General features: G+C 39.3%; 1 protein-coding gene across 1 annotated transcript in view; it reads left to right on the forward strand.

Annotated features, from left to right (window-relative positions):
* Positions 1-17,768, forward strand: part of PIP5K1B (phosphatidylinositol-4-phosphate 5-kinase type 1 beta) — a 338,680-nt gene that overhangs the window by 167,427 nt on the left and 153,485 nt on the right. The window contains exons 4-5 of the mRNA XM_065908234.1: positions 726-856; positions 17,319-17,436. Coding sequence (XP_065764306.1) covers positions 726-856; positions 17,319-17,436 — 249 coding nt within the window. The remainder of the gene's footprint in view (positions 1-725; positions 857-17,318; positions 17,437-17,768) is intronic.

Consider the following 17,768-nt stretch of genomic DNA (forward strand, 5'->3'; position numbering starts at 1 on the left):
TTAAGAAGAATGTTTTCTGATTTTCTTAAGTTATTCTATTTCTATTATGTTGGTTAAAACTATTTATATATACATGCACACGTGTGAACACACACAAATATGTATGTCATTCCTCCAAGTTAACATTATGTCAGTTTAACTGTGGAATAATATTAGAAAAGCAGTAAATTTGAAATATTGAGGTTCCAAAACTCTGTGTTTTATTATAGATCAGTGAAGGAAATTTTGATTATGAACCCTTGGCAAGACTAGTAAGCAATTTTCAAATTAAATTTTATGTATTCCAAAGGCTGAAATTATTTTTTACTCTCTCATTTCTTATGAAGCCAAAATTCTCTTCCTGATCCATAGATATGTTACAGAACTTCTGATTTTTTAAAAATGTGACTGTACCAATTATCCTTTAGTAGAAATTATATTGCTATATTTTGAAAGTTTTTAAGTTCTTAATAAAAGAAAGATGGAGATTTCGGACAGTAATTTGACCTTAGGAACATTTATAGGAAAGGTAATCACCAAAATAATTTCATGGAAAGAAGGGTCCTTGATGTTTGGAAAGGATTCTCCATCAAAAGAAGCATCCTGTCATCTTTCTAAACCTAGCTTCCTTGTTGCTTAGGAACAAGAGAAGAAATCTAACCTCACTCTCCTGTTTTTGCTACTTGTGACATTGAACAAGGTCCCGACTATTGAGGCTAACGCTGAAATCCTTGTTTTCCCTGCAGACTGCATCATCTGCCATCAAAGGTGCTATTCAGCTGGGAATAGGATACACAGTGGGTAATCTCACCTCCAAGCCAGACCGAGATGTTCTCATGCAAGATTTTTATGTGGTGGAAAGTGTGTTCCTGCCCAGGTAAGAACATTGTTTATTGTGATGATTTCCATGTTAAGGAACCTTTCTTGTGACATCCCCATATTGAAGACTTTTCTGCTGGTACAAGACTTTTCTACCCATGTGTACATCATGTACTGATGTTCATGTTGGACCTTGGTGTGCCCAAAAGTAATCCAAGTAATTATTACTTTCAGTTGCATTAAATGGCTTGCATTTTTTTTTTAACATGGCCTACATTTTTATAGCAGATGGTAAATAGAGTTCATCCTATGGGTCAGCTGTAATTAATTAGTTGTAATAATGCCTGAAAGACTGTATGGAGAAAGACTTTGAAATTCAGTGGGAAAGAATAGAGTAATCACAAAATGATGTCTGCATAGGTTTAGAAAAAGAGAGCACCTGGGACACAGCAGATGGTGGCAGGTTTTTGCTGTAGCCCTAATTTAAGAAATGAGTTGGGGAACCCATAATTGATTCTGCTATCTAAATATTCTCATGTGTTTCCTCTTTTAACTCTCCTCCAGAAAACTTAAGGGAATTCCCCTATTTTGACAGCATATTTGAAAAGACAGCCAAGTTACCCATACATGTCACCTCTAACTTTATCATGTGCATGCTAATGTGCCAAGTCACTTCAGTCGTGTCTGATTCTTTGTGACTTTATGGACTGTAGCCCACCAGGCTCCTTTGTGCATGGGATTTCCCAGGCAAGAATACTGGAGTGGGTTACTATGCCCTCCTCCAAGGGATCTTCCTGATCCAGGGATCAAACTCACATCTCTTAATGTCTCCTGTATTGGCAGTTGAGTTTTCTTTTTTTTAAACCACTAGTGCCACCTGGGAAGCCCCATACTGGGGGGATAAATCAATTAAATAAATCTGAGATGGATGATAGTGATGGTTGCACAACAGTGTGAATGGACATAATGCCACATAAGTATACTTTTAAAAATGGGTAAGATGGTAAATTTATATTATGCATGCTATACCAAAATAAAACAAATAATTTAAAAGTCTAATGCTCAGTTAATGTAAGAAGAGAAGTACTCACTATTAACTTGGAACTGTCACTGCCACTGACAGGACTTTTCAAAGAAAGAAAATATATACTCAACTTAGGGGTTTGGAAGCAATTATATTGTCTTTGTGGCTATAAGGATTAACTTGTCATTTATTTTAAAGTAAATGTTTCTCTCTAAAATAAGTCAATTTTATTATCAATTATTGCTAGGTTTGAATGAGAATGGTTGGGTGACACTTCTCCTCTTCATGTTTTCATTGTCTTTAAAAGTCTTCAGGGAAATGGTACTTACTTTTATTTCTTTGTCCAGGCGTCAGCTTCGTAGAAATAAAACCTTTAGATGAGTGTGTCCATGTAGTCACAACAGAGCACATAAATAAAAGAAAGTCAGTATAAACCCAGGCAGCCTCATTCTTTTAAAATTTATCATCTCGGCATTATTTTTTGAATTGGAGTATAATTGCTTTACCACAATGTTTTGTTACTTTCTACTGTACAGTAAAGCATATCAGCTGTGTGTATACATATATCCCCTCGCTCCCATCCTCCTGCACCCATCTAGGTCATCACAGAGCCCTGAGCTGAGCTTCCTGTGCTAGACAGTGGGTTCCCACTAGCTAGCTATTTTACACATGGTAGTGTATACATGTCAATCCCGATTTCCCAATTCGTCCTACTCTTCCCTTCTCCCCTGTGTCCACATGTCCATTCTCTACATCTGCATCTCTATTCTTGCCCTGAAAGTGGGTTCATCTGTGCCTCATTTTGCTTTAAATCCTCTTAGCTAAAGGACAAAGTTGGCCTATGAAAGGTTAGAAGTTTGCCTCTCTCTCTTTCCCTTGCAGTTATGAGAACTAGTTTTCATGCAGAATATGGACAACTCCAAGCCCTAAGATATAATCCTGTCTGTTCATGACATTGTTATTCTCTCTGTGGCTGGAAATTGTCCTTTGTGTTTGTTTTTTAACAGTCTATCATTCAAAAAAGTATGTATTAAACCATTTTTTCCTCTTTCAAGTCAGGAGGTCATGAGTTTATCTTAATCTTTTGGTATGTTCTCTTAGGCTCAAATTCTTTTAAATGTGTTTACAGAGTATTCTAATTCTCATGGTCTTCTGGGGCCTCTACTCAAACCGTTCAACCTTATTATTATTATTATTTTTTGAGTCCTTTTGTGGAAGGATGGCTGTCAATGAGTTAGGGCGCTAGAGCAGTTATAACAAAGATGGGTGTACAAAGAACAGGGTGTTCCATCCTGGCTGATCTCTTCTACTCACACTGTCCAATCAACAGAGCCAACTGTTGATGGACACCAGGAGAAAGCATATGGTCCTCAGGCCTGCAGCATCAACACCATCTAGAACTAGTTAGACATGCAGGTTCTTGGGCTCCCCGCTCCCAGATCAACAAAATTAGAAACTGTGGGGCTAGGACCCAGGAATCTGTTTAATAATTTCTCCAGGTGACCCTAAGCACATAAAAGTTTGAGAATCACTGAGCTGGCACATTGCTTCCCATTTTAGAGTAACAATTGTTCTAATAGGTAACAAATTTTGTTCTTGGAGCACATGAAACCCCAAGTGATTTTTAAATTAATATCTTAAATATAAAAATCATATATATTTAACAATTGAATTATACACGACACTCTATGAGATACTATACAACAAGGAGTGCATAAATAAGGTCTTCATAGACACTTTTAGGGGGCTTCCCTGGTGGCTCAGACTGTCAAGAATCTGCCTGCATTGTGGACGATCCAGTTCAATTCCTGGGTGAGGAGGATCTCCTGGAGAAGGAAATGGCTACCCACTCCAGTAGTCTTGCCTGGAGAATTCCATGGACAGAGGCTACAGTCCATGGGGTCACAAAGAGTCAGACACAGCTGAGCAACTAGCACTGTTTTCAGGCCCTTCTGAGTGTTTTGATTCCTTTTGTTCATGGACAGTTTAGCATAAGCATACTGCATCTTTATGATTAAGACAAAATGAGACTTTTTTCTTCAGGAATAGAGAACCAAAGTTGTACCTACCTGGATTTTGCATCTTTGACCATAACTCTGTATTCCAAGAGAGCAGCAGCAGCCACTGAGTGACAGGCATGTCCCTGGGGCTGCGAGCACCCAGCTAACTGATCCTATCGAGGAGAGTCCACTGTCACATTCACATACATCATTCAGAGTTGGATAGCTTTTAAATGTCAGTATGACATGAAACATTTGATTCAGACTAGAATTTAAGCAAATACTGTATTGCTTGTTTAAAGAATACACAGTACAAGGAACTCTATTCGGTGCTCTAGTGGTAAACTAAATGGGACAGAAATCTAAAAAAGAAGGATTATATATATGTATATCTAGTTCACTTTACTCTACAGCCAAAACTGACACAGCAGTGTAAAGCAACTATTGTTGTTCAGTCAGTCAGTCGGTCGTGTCCAACTCTCTACAACCCCTTGGATTGCACCATGCCAGGTTTCCCTGTCCTTCATCATCTCCCAGAGCTTGCTCAAACTCATGTCCATGGAGTCGGTGATGCCATCCAACCATCTTGTCCTCTGTCATCCCCTTCTCCTCCTGCCTTCAATCTCTCCCAGCATCAGGGTCTTTTCCAATGAGTCTGCTCTTCACATCAGGTAGCCTAAATATTGGAGCTTCAGCTTCAGCATCAGTCCCTCCAATGAATATTCAGGATTCATTTCCTTTAGTGTTGACTGGTTTAATCTCCTTGCAGTCCATGGAACTCTCAAGAGTCTTCTCCAACACCACAGTTCAGAAGCATCAATTCTTCGGTGCTCAGTCCTCTTTATGGTCCAACTTGCACATCCATACCTGACTACTGAACAACCCGTAGCTTTTACTATACGGACCTTTGTCAGCCAAGTAATGTCTCTGCTTTTTGATATTCTGCCTAAGTTTGTCATAGCTTTTCTTCCAAGGAGCAAGCGTGTTTTAACTTCATGGCTGCAGTCACCATCTGCAGTGATTTTGGAGCCCAAGAAAATAAAGTCACTCACTGTTTCTATTGTTTCCCCATCTATTTGCCATGAAGTGATAGGACTGGATGCCATGATCTTCATTTTTTGAACATTGAGTTTTAAGCCAGCTTTATCACTCTCCTCTTTCACCTTCATCAAGGGGCTCTTTAGTTCCTCTTCGGTTTCTGCCATAAGGGTGGTGCCATCTGCATATCTGAGGTTACTGATATTTCTCCCAGCAGTCTTGATCCTACTTGGGCTTCATCCAGCCTGGCTTTTCGCATGATGTACTCTGCATATAAGTTAAATAAACAGGGTGACAATATACAGCCTTGACATACTCCTTTCCCAGTTTTGAACCAGTCCATTGTTCCATGTCTGGTTCTAACTGTTGCTTCTTGACCTGCGTACAGGTTTCTCAGGAGGCAGGTAAGGTAGTCTGGTATTCCCATCTCTTTAAGAATTTTCCACAGTTTGTTGTGATCCACACAAAGCCTTTAGCATAGTCACAAGTAGATGTTTTTCTGGAACAACTATATTCCAATAATAATTGGAAAGATAATTATTACTCCAATAATAATAATTTAAAAAGAACATATATGCTCCAGATGCATTACATGGAAACAAGAAGCTCACATGGGGTCTTGCCTCAGTTTCCTCATCTGGACTCAGTTTCTTTGGTTTAGCAAAGGGCTTGGTCCCAGTGTTTCTCAACAAATGTGCTATTGACTTTTTTTGGATGAGCTAATTCTTTGTGCAAGACTGAACATTTGTCATCCCCAGGCCATGCCAGTAATATCTCCTCATTACTGTAGCGATCAAAACCCTTCCCACAAAGTGATGGATAAATTCAGTTTCTTGATTCTGGTGGTGGTTTCATAGGTATACACATATGTGAGAACTAAATGTACATTTTATTGTATGTCAGTTACAACTCAGTAAAAGGGGCCAAATAGTGCTCCCTCCCCACCCACCCATATTTCTCTACCTGCCTGGGGGTGAGAGGCCCTTGTTGCAAGCTGTTGAGCCATTCTGAAGTCTCTGGTGGCTATAAAATCCAATGCATTTTTCTGGGTCATAGAACTAATTGCTTAGGGTGCCTTGAGATGTTTTAATTTACTACTGCTCTGAGACTGCAGAATCTGTTTCCCTTAGCAACGGAGTGCACTGTGTTATTTTTTATTTCTTTATTTTAAAATGGCTTGAAGTTATTTTTAGATATTATGTATTTGCACCACAGATTATTTCATTTTGTAGATGGAAAAGAGCTCTAGACCTGTTTAAGATTTTAAGGATGGTATAAAATTCTTTTTAACTGTCTGGTTCCATGATCTTCCAAAACCACAAAATAGATGAGTAAGAGAACCATGACCATATCTTCATCTTTTGACCCCAAATTCTGTACCACCCAGAACTCAAGGTTGTAGATTTTTCATGTGTAAACGGGATTAGGAAGATAGAGACTGTTTTATCATGTTTCTACCATGTAAACTTGAACCTGAAGTGGCAACAGAAGGCAAAGTTTAAGTACCATCTATGAACTAAGCATAGTCTTATTGATAATATTTGTATGTTCTGTAATATTATTGTTATTACTTTTCATCTTTACCATTAAGAAAAAACTATTTTGTATATGAAGTAGCTAAGGCCCTGAGGCATTAGGTATCTTAACCCAAAGTGATAAACCAGTAAATGGTAAAGCCAGGATTTGAACTCAGCGGTGGCTGGCTCCACAGTTTTGCTTCTCCCTATACTATGATGATGAAACACAGGAATGGTATTTCTTTTTGAATTAAAAAAAGAAACAAAACAGAACTTATGAAACTAAATCTACCTGTCTGGCCCCTTGACAACCAGCTTGAATCCATCCCTCTGTTCCCCTGTAGGAGACACCATCACTGCCTTCTCTGGGATGGAAAGTATGGTTTGAAAGCTGGCAATAAATATATCTTTCCATATACAAGAATGATTATCTAATTGAAGAATTTGTTAAAAAAAAAAAAAAAAAGAAAGAAATCGCCTGTATTTTCATCTACTCACTGGAGTTTAACTTGATGTGAAGATCATTGCAGACTGCCCTTAGGTTTGATGGATTTTCTTCTTTGGGATTTATTTGAATCACCAGGTGAAATGAAAGTCACTCAGTCATGTCCAACTCTTTGCGATCCCATGGACTATACAGTCCATGGAATTTTCCAGGCCAGAATACTGGAGTGGGTAGCCTTTCCCTTCTCCAGGGGATCTTCCCAACCCAGGGATTAAAACCAGGTCTCCCGCATTGCAGGCAGATTCTTTACCAGCTGAGCTATCAGGGAAGTCCAAGAATACTGGAGTGGGTAGCCTATCCCCTCTCCATGGGATCTTCCTGACCCAGGAATTGAACTGAGGTCTCCTGCATTGCAGGCAAATTCTTTACCAACTGAGCTATGATATTATTCTAAATGACAAGCAAACATATATGTCAAAGATGCATATAAGCATTGCCAAATATCAGTGCTACATTTAGGGTTTTGACAGACTAGCCAACCACCTGCATTTCAAGTTTCACTGACATAAACTCATTCAAGAATCCATTTGTACCATGAGTCAGCACACTACAGCTCATGAGAAAAAGATGGCCCTGTGCTTCTTTTTTTTCTAAATAAAGTTTAATTGTAACAGCCACGTCCATTCACTTACATAATGTTTAGGGTTCCTTTTCCACTACAACAATAGAGTTGAGTAGTTGTAACAAAGACTGTAAAAGGTTTGCCAACCCTTGATCTATACCTGGTTTTTTCCATACAAGGTTTTATATAGATGTGGATAGAACACAAAGCTACCGGAATATTCTTCTCAGGATTAAATGAGAGGTGTGACTGTTGCTGGTAAAGCCAATAATACAAGGTCCCTTCAAGTCAAAACTTTTCAAATATTTGTTGAATATTTATGTAGTGGGGATGGGGGAAAGATAATTTCCTATCGATAAGAATCATATGCCTCTTCCTTTAATTCAAAAGTGAAAAATTTGTTGCATGCACTGAATATTACATAGCATTTTAACTTATTTGAAATTGCTTGTAAACCTAATTTTTCAGTGTGGTAATAACTACTTTAGAAGTTTAGCATTTAGATGATGAACAATGATATCACACGTTCCCAGTAAATGACACCCTGGAATATGTTCTGTGGTTTTGGAATTTAAGCTGTCTTCAACTACTCACTTTTAAAGACTGGCTGTTAGCTTCTTCGCCTCAAAGCCTTGTGTTCCAGAAGGCAGCTCGGGGTACCATCACAGATGTGTTCAGCAGAAGGAGACTGGCACCTTCAGGGAGTGTGTCTTTTGTTTCATTATGTTTGTTTTGTTTTTCCTTCAGGAGAATGGAATAACAGTCACTGTCTGATTTGGCAAGAGAGAGAACCAATTTCTATTACCCAGGTTAAATAGTTGTATGTGAAAACTAAGCAATGTCCACCTTGACAGAGCTGGCAGAGGCAATTAGTAATGCCTAATGCTGCTTCTGCATACCCTGCCTTACACAGGTTCACTTTGAAGACTGGGTGCCCCCACTAGTTTGTTACTGGACTGTGTCATTGGTCCAATTGTATTACACTTAAGTTTTCTTTGTCTCAGTATCACCGTCTGTATATTAGGACAAAGTCACTTATCCTGCCTCATGGGAGGTGTGATGGTTAAGTTGATGTGTCAACTTGACTGGCTAAGGGATGCCCAGATAGCTGATAAGACATTTTTTCTGGGTGTGTCTGTGAAGATATTTCTAGAAGAAATTAGCATTTGAATCAATAGACTGAGTAAAAAAAGATCACCTCACAGTTTGGGTGGGCATCATCCTGAATAGAACAAAAAGGTGGCAAAAGGGCTGATTCACTCCCTACTTGAGATGGGACATCTGTCTTCTCCTGCTGATGCTGAAAACTCAGCTTCTCGGTACACTGGTGGTAAATCAAATCTTGGAGACAGAGTTTTAGGTGAAGTAGAAAAGGATAGCTTTGTTGCTTTGCCAGGCAAAGGGGGACACAGTGGGCTAATGCCCTTAAACCTTGTGTCCCCAGTTGGGGAGGATAGTGAGAAGTTTTATAGTAATTGTTCAAAGAGGGTGTGATCAGTCCGTGGACATTCTTCTGATGGGTTGGTGGTTAAGTAAGTGGGAGCCTGCCTTCAGGTCTAACTGGGTCTAACTGGTCTGGGGTCTTCATGCTTGTGGGCAGCATACCACCATTAATCATTAACTCCTTCCACCTGGAGGGGGCTTCAGTATCTGCAGAAGAGCTCAAAGATATTTTTGTGTGTATCCACTGATGGGAAAACAGAACCTTGCCCCAAGGCTACTCTTGACTGTTTCTCCCTGGCCTCACATCCCCTCCGTTCCCTAATTAACTGCTTGAATCTGCCCCTTGGAACTCAGGGAAGGTCAGGGAGACTGAAGGAAGGATGTTTCCTATAATCAAAGAAATGGAGGACACAGAAAGGGCTTGTACCCAGGAGCCCCACAGGCCCTCGACCTTATCACTGCCCTGGGACGTCAGTGTTCCTGATTCTTGGGCCTTCAGACTTAGACTGGGACTTTATACCATTGGCTTCCCTGACTTTCAGACCTTTGGGTTTGGATTGGAATTACACTACCAGCTTTCCTGGGCCCCCAGCTTGCATATGGCAGATCGTTGGACTTCTCAGCCTTCATTACCACATGAGCCAATCCCTTATAATAAATCTGTCACCTAGGAGTTGCTGACCCACTCGTTTTGCCAGGAGGCCACTAACAGTTACAGTTTGAAATCAAGGAAGCTCACCATATGTAAAATGTTGCCTCTAAAACATCAAAGCTCTGGGCCTCAGCTCCAATACTGAACCTCTTAAGAGTCCTGGAGATATTAAATCAATTTCACCCCATTGCTGAGCATCGGATCTCTCCACTCAGTGCCACTGAAAACAGTGCTTGGTTATCAGGCTCTGAACCCACACATGCAAAGCAGGGTGTTCACGGTACATACAAATGAGAACCCCTAAATGGCTAATCAAATTCAGCCCACCTGATCCTGTAGCATGATTAGAGATGGGGAGCATGGGGATGGGGAGATAATTGGGGTATTTGGGAAGGTTGTACCCTGAAACCTTTAACAGGATCCTGAAAAGGAAGGCTAACCGAGGAACGTCAAGTTGAAATTAAGGCCAACCTAATTGCTGCTGACTTTTCCACTGCCTTGGTGTAGATCTAATCTCCTCTTGTTTGTTCCTGACTAACTTAGGTCATTACTTTCCCTCCCTAGGCTCTGACTTCCTTATCTGCTAAATGGGAAATTCCAGATGCTGGCTACTGCTTCCTCAAGCTTCAGCATTATAATCCTAAACATTTACTGCCGTTGAGAAATAACATACTTTTGAACTGAAGACAAGCACTAACTTTAAGTTCAGTTAAATTGAAAATTGAACTCACCTCCAAAGAGTAAATATCAAAATCCCAGAGCTGATCCATAATAAACTCTTAACTGCTTTTTGATGAAATAAGGGAGAAAAGAACAAGATAGAGAAAGTACTATTTTTTATTTGAAGTTTCTTCCTCCTTTGGTGAGGTTAACAAACTCTTTCTTTAGTGACTTGATAGGGTAGAACTGTGTGTTGGCTTACTTATTTAGGTTCTTACTTGGCAAAAGAAAACTGGAGATCCTACATGGGCCTCAAAATTTTTTAAAGATTTTTTTTCTTAATATATATTTATTTTATTGAAATATAGTTGACTTACAGCGTTTCAGGTACACAGCAAGGTGATTCAGTCATACATATACACATATATTATTTTTGAAATTATTTTCCATTATAGGTCATTACAAGATATTGACTATAGTTCCCTAAGCTATACAGTAAAACTTTGTTGTGTGTTTCATATCTATTTTTTAAAATCAGAAACTAGCATTCTGTCCATACTGTCAGACAACTAAAAATGTATGACATTTTGGCCTCCAGATTTTTATTGTTGAGATTTTACCAGCTCACGGGATCCAAACATCTCGATTTAGTGCTGATAACATCGCAGCTGAAATTTCTAAAGCCTCAGTTTTTTACTGAGACAGGAAACTGGAGTCTTTTTTAAATGGGTTGAAGAGAACTAAATCTTAAATTGTGAAGACGTCTTCCCTTCGGCAGACTTCATTTTTGCTGAGTCTAGACACCTGACCGGCTCCTGATGGCTGCCACCAGGCTCGGGCCGGAAAGCCTACAGGGGTCTCTGGTGGAGCTCTCCCACTGGCCGGTGGATGAATGCTGCCTGCAGTTGTGTTTGCTGCCTTGGCTCAGCATTTCCTACATGTGCAGAGGAGCCTCTGTGCTGGACATCAGTGGGTCAGCACCCACACTGGTCCCCTCTGGGTCCCCCGTAGGTCTGCTGCTGATCCTCGCTGCACCTGCTGTGTGGTGTTGCTCTTGTTCCCTGTTACCTCCTGACAACCTCCAGCTGGGGCCAACAGCCCAGTAATTTGCATTTTTTTCAGTAGAGCTTCATTCATGTCAGGTTGCTATTTGTTATTCACTGGAGCAGTTTACTAAGCAGAAGGGTTACTGAACCTTTCTGCTGGGTGGTACCGAGTGTGCAGAGCTTTGTTTTGGGCTTATGGCTTTTACCCCCAACTTAAAAAAAAAATTAATGTTGTAAATGGTAATACATAGAAGAGTTAATCCTCATGATGCTTTTAATAGAAATACTGTGAATAGTGCCCCTTTCATTCCTGTCGCTTTGCACCCAGTGTCTAGCTCTACTGACCCCTGTTACTAGGGGTCTGTACATCCTTCAAGAGTTTTTTTATGCAGATACATGCCAAAGATATATTTTTTTGTTTTTGTGTATAAGTGTTGGCATGCTGTACACAGTATTTTGCATCAACCTTCTTTCACTTAATTTGTCTCAGATCTCACCACATCAGTGCGTTTTGTTGTTCAGTCTCTAAGTCATGTCCAACTCTTTGTGACCTCGTGGACTGCAGCATGCCAGGCTCCCCTGTCTTTCAGTCTCAGAGTTTGCTCAAATTGCTGTCCATTGAGTCTGTGATGCTGTCTTACCGTCTCATCCTCTGTTCCCTCTTCCTCCTCCTGTCCTCAATCTTCCCCAGCATCAGGGTCTTTTCCAATGAATTTACTCTTCACATCAGATGGCCACAGTACTGGAGTTTCAGCTTCGGTATCAGTCCTTCCAGTGACTATTCAGGGTTGCTTTAGTGTAGGATTGACTGATTTGATCTCTTTACTGTCCGAGGCACTCTCAAGAGTCTTCTCCAACACCACAGTTTGAAAGCATCAATTCTTTGGTGCTCAGCCACCTTTATGGTCCAGCTGTCACATCCATACATGACTACTGGAAAAACTACAGCTTTGACTTTATGGACCTTTGTACACAAAGTGATTTCTATGCTTTTTAATTAAGCTATCTAGGTTTGTCACAGCTTTCCTTTAAGGAGCAAGTGTCTTTTAATGTCACGACTGCAGTCATTGTCTATAGTGATTTTGGAGCCCAGGAAAATAAAATCTGTCACTGCTTCCATTTTTTTCCCCTCTGTTTGCCATGAAGTGATGGAACCAGATGCCACCATCTTAGTTTTTTGAATGTTGAGTTTTAAGCCAGCTTTTTAACTCTCCTCTTTCACTCTCATCAAGAGGCTCTTTAGTTCCTCTTGACTTTCTGCCATTAGAGTGGTATCATCTGCATAACTGAGGTTACATAAGCTTCCTCATTCTTTTGTAATAATTGCATAGTATTCCGGTGTGTGACTGAAACTTAATTGACTGGTTCCCTTCTGAGAGACATCTAAGTTGCTTCTAATCCTTCATCATTATAAACAGTGCCATAATGAATAACCAGGTACACATATGTCATTTTATACAAACACTAGTTTAGCATATAATAATGAATTTGCTAAATCAGGAGTTATATATACATTTGTAATTTTGACAGTTGTAAAAAATGTCCACCAAAGAAAAAGTATCAGTTTACTTTCCCACTAGTAGTGGCTCAGGGTGCTAGTCTCCCTTGAGCTATAGCAAAGTTTTAAATTTTTACTCATCTGAGAGAGAAAATGATCTCTTGGTGACAGTTAATTTGCATTTATTCTATGACAAATGAGGTTGAACATCTTTTCATATGTGTAAGTCATTTGTACTTCCATTTCTGTGAACTGCCTGATTATACCTTTGGCTATTTTTAAAAAATATTAATATATAACTTTTTGGCCCTTTCTTTGCTGTATCTTAGAGCTCTTTATATTGGGTGGTTAGCTTTTTGTGAAATGAGTTGCATTATGATGGAGTGGCCAAAAAGTTTGCGTTTTTCAGTGCAGTGCTACGGAAAAACCCAAGTGAACGTTTTAGCCAACCCAGTATTTTCTCATTTTGTAACTTTCTTTTTCCTGCTTTTTAAAACCAAAAAAAACCCAGCCACCTCATTCTTCATGTGACATGTTCAACCTTGGGCTATCTCTTGTTTCCATGAAACTCAATCATCCAGACTCACTGAGGGCTCCACATGTGCTGGGGCATGGCCTTCCTTTCACATTTTCACCCACTCTGCCATGTCATTTCTAGAGGTTCAGTACCAGGTCTCAAAGAGCACAACTTGTCAGTGGCAGAGATGGAACTTGAACTCAAGTCTCCCTGCACTACAGGGAGTTAGGAGTATCTCAGCCCCCACATAGGGGGTCCACTGTGATTTGAAAGAATGTAAAATCTTAATATTTATCAAAGGAGCAGAATTCATGAACTACAATCTACTAGGAGAAAAACAAATGAAAAGAGGTCATGTATTATGATCCACTACTAAGGAGCATTGCTCTCCATTCAGGCAAATGGAGAAGTTCAAGATTGTATAACCTCAGCAGTTAATTATTAATATCTGTTAATTATGCTGTGAAGAAATTGCCACTTCCTGTAATGCCTCTGTTAAGTATTATCCTTGTTCTCTGTTCATTGTCTCCATTATACACATATAATTTATTGATGACCCCATACAGGCAAGCCTGTATCATAGTTGATCCATACCTTTCTTTATATCTTAATGTGACCCAAAGCTATTAATAGATTCAGTTTACTTTTTTCATTTTTAGTGATGTAATGGCTTTTTATACCAGCCGTCAGGGGACAGGGTGGATATGTGAAGAAATAAAGGTTCCCTTTCTTTACCTAGAGATGTTCCCTGTGTGTGTGTGTGTGTGTGCACACATGTGTCTACCTGTCTCATCTCCAGGGAAACTTAACACTATCCTTTTCACACCTTTTCTGAATGAGGCACAATAGCCAGGGAGATGTGAATCCAAGGAAAGCTGTTGTAATTAGTGGTAGATTCAGGGAAAGGTGAAGAAGTCAAGAAGCTCTGAGTAACCAAAAATGATAGTAATAATACTGTATCCTCTCTGATAAAATCTTGGGTCCGCAACTGCATGAGAATAATCATTTAAAGAATAATTCCATGTAAGTGGAATGGGTGTTTTATTTTACTCTTAAATGTTGAAGGTGATCTGTAATAGAATGAATTATTATGACTGCATGAGATAGAAAGGAGATAAGAGAGTGGAAGAAAATAAAAAATTGTGGCAACACCCTTGGCCCACTAAAAGTAGCCTGCTTCAGATTATTTTTTTAATATAAATTTTTAAAATTGGAGGCTAATTACTTTATTGGTTTTGCCATACATTGACTTGAATCCGCCACAGGTGTACATGTGTTCCCCATCCTGAACCCCTCTCCCACCTCCCTCCCCATCCCATCCCTCAGGGTCATCCCAGTGCACCACCCCTGAGCACCCTGTGTCATGCATCGAACCTGGACTGGCGATTCATTTCATATGATAACATATATGTTTCAATGCCATTCTCCCAAACCATCCCACCCTTGCCCTCTCCCACAGAGTCCAAAAGACTGTTCTATACATCTGTGTCTCTTTTGCTGTCTCGCATACAGAGCTATCATTACCATCTTTCTAAATTCCATATATATGCATTAGTAATACTGTATTGGTGTTTTTCTTTCTGGCTTGCTTCACTTTATATAATAGGCTCCAGTTTCATCCACCTCATTAGAACTGATTCAAGTGTATTCTTTTTAACGGCTGAGTAATATTCCATTGTGTACATGTACCACAGCTTCCTTATCCATTTGTCTGCCGATGGACATCTAGGTTGCTTCCATGTCCTGGCTATTATAAACAGTGCTGCGATGAACGTTGGGGTACACATGTCTCTTCAATTCGGGTTTCCTCGGTGTGTATGCCCAGCAGTGGGATTGCTGGGTCATATGGCAGTTCTATTTCCAGTTTTTATAAGGAATCTCCACACTGTTCTTCATAGTGGCTGTACTAGTTTGCATTCCCACCAACAGTGTAAGAGGGTTCCCTTTTCTCCACACCCTCTCCAGCATTTATTGCTTATAGACTTTTGGATAGCAGCCATCCTGACTGGCGTGTAATGGTACCTCATTGTGGTTTTGATTTGCATTTCTCTGATAATGAGTGATGTGGAGCATCTTTACATGTGTTTGTTAGCCATCTGTATGTCTTCTTTGGAGAAATGTCTGTTTAGTTCTTTGGCCAATTTTGACCCAATTTTTTGATTGGGTCATTTATTTTTCTGGAATTGAGCTGCAGGAGCTGCTTGTATATTTTTGAGATTAATTCTTTGTCAGTTTCTTCATTTGCTATTATTTTCTTCCATTCTGAGGGCTGTCTTTTCACCTTGCTTATAGTTTTCTTCATTGTGCAAAAGATTACGATTACTTGCTTGCAACAGTGAGAAAAGATGTCAGAGGTCTCTATGAGCCTCTTTGCTCTTAATCTCTTATTTCTACACAGCCTATGTTTTCAAGTTATAATTATGTAAGTTCCAAAATCACTCCTTGTGGCAGTCCCATAAGATGTATAACTGAGTGCATGTCTCATAAATCCCAAAATATGGGATGAGGAAATGTTTGTACACCCTGCCTGGGTATCATACAAGCATTACGAATATTCAGCTGTGCTTGCTTAAGGCAACAATAGCCATCTCAGTGAGCGGATGATCTGGTCATACATGAGTTCTTCTCCCAAGCAGCCTCCATTCCTGTGTCACTCCTGTCCTGTATGTGCCTTGCTGCTGCCTGAGTGCAGTCCTGGCCTTCCCAGAGAAGATTGGTTGTTATAGGATGGCCCCTAACAACACAAGCCTAATACTTCTTTTGGAAGTCACCAAAAGACACGGTCATCTGTAACCATGCATGGGGAAAACTGGTCACACAATATATTGAACAGGTCATTTCCTAAATAGTTTTTAAGGATGATTTTGGACTATATGATTTTTTTTCCTTTTATATTGACTTTTGAACCTAAGCTTCATCTAAGAATCAAGTTTACTGAAGTAGCATTATCTTAAACTCATTTTTTCATTCAAAAAATACTTATTGTCTACCATGTGTCAGGTCTTGACACAAAAATTCTGACAGACCTCAGCAAACTTAAATTGTAGTGGATTCTAAGTACTTGTTGTATGCTGAAAGCCTTTTTATTTGCACAATGTATTTATGTAATATCCATGAAAGACTGGCCTCAGTGTCCCACCTAGAATGTGGTGAAAAAGAATTCTGAACCTCTAAATAACAAAATTTTTTTACAATAAAAGTTAGGTAATGACATGTGAAATATATTACTGCAAGTAGTCAAAGAATAAAATGGATGGTAAACATCATAAACATAAAAATTCAGAGTAGTAGATGTCTCTAAGGAGGAGTATATGATCCATAGAAAGTACTAAAGGCAATTGAACTACATGAATAATATTTTATTTCTTAAGCAACAGTTTAGATGCATGAGTATTTGCTGATCTCCTTATACCTGTCATAAATTTTGCACAAAAATTTTCAAAGATGAACCCAGAAGAGGAAGAAAATCATGATATGTATGGAAATGGAAAATAGGTTTTAAAATTCCTAAATATTTAAGGTCTTTTCCCTGTAACTGTGGGTATAAGAAAGAGTTTAGATTCAGCACCCATCTATTTCCACTGTGTTGGTTCTTTCTGTTGATGAGACATTTTCTAAGTTATTTTACTTATTCCTAGTTTAAAATTTTTATGCAATATTCAAATTTCATGGCCAAAAAAATGCATTTTTGAAATTGCACAAAACACTGGATCTTATACCTAAAGAATTACAGCAGTGGTTTCATTGGAGAGAATTGAGTCATTTTCCCAGAAAGGAGGCACAGGGGGATGAAGAATTTTCAAGCTGAAGATACATTGTGACTGGCAGGGGATGCAAGCTTGGAGTGGCCCTTGCTACATTAGCAGCTGTTTTTCCCTAATGGCCATTGACCTTTGTGACACTAGCTTAGAGAGATTCAGTATCAAGGGATGTTTCACTAGACGGGAAATTGGTACAGGACTAATAGAGCTGGAATTTGAAGTCAAAATTGTCCTTACTGATGTTCTTTATCTCTCTCTCTCTCTCTTTTTTTTTTTTTTTTAACATTTTAATTGCAGTGAAGGGAGCAATCTGACCCCAGCACATCACTACCCAGACTTCAGATTTAAGACATATGCTCCACTAGCATTCCGATATTTCAGAGAACTTTTTGGTATCAAGCCTGATGATTACTTGGTAAGAACTTATCATTTTCCTTCCTTCTCCAGAAATGTGTGATGTCAACATTTGTCTCATAGCAATAGCAACAAGTGTCTCATAGCAACAGCAACAAATGGCCTGCGTCTCTTACTTTACAAAACTCTGGAGCATAGCAAAAGGATCAAGTTTTATAATGATTATAAATTTAGCTTCAGGAAATATGTTTTGACTCTAAGTTTTACCTGATAGCTATAGAATCTACTATGTTAACTGATATTTAGATAAGTGGAATTCAGTTGCTACTTCAGATAATTCTTCTAACAGATATAATTAACTATAAATACTCCTGTGAGTTTTGCTGATTGGGT

Source organism: Muntiacus reevesi, chromosome 17, assembly GCF_963930625.1.
Source record: "Muntiacus reevesi chromosome 17, mMunRee1.1, whole genome shotgun sequence".
Taxonomy (NCBI): Eukaryota; Metazoa; Chordata; class Mammalia; order Artiodactyla; family Cervidae; genus Muntiacus; species Muntiacus reevesi.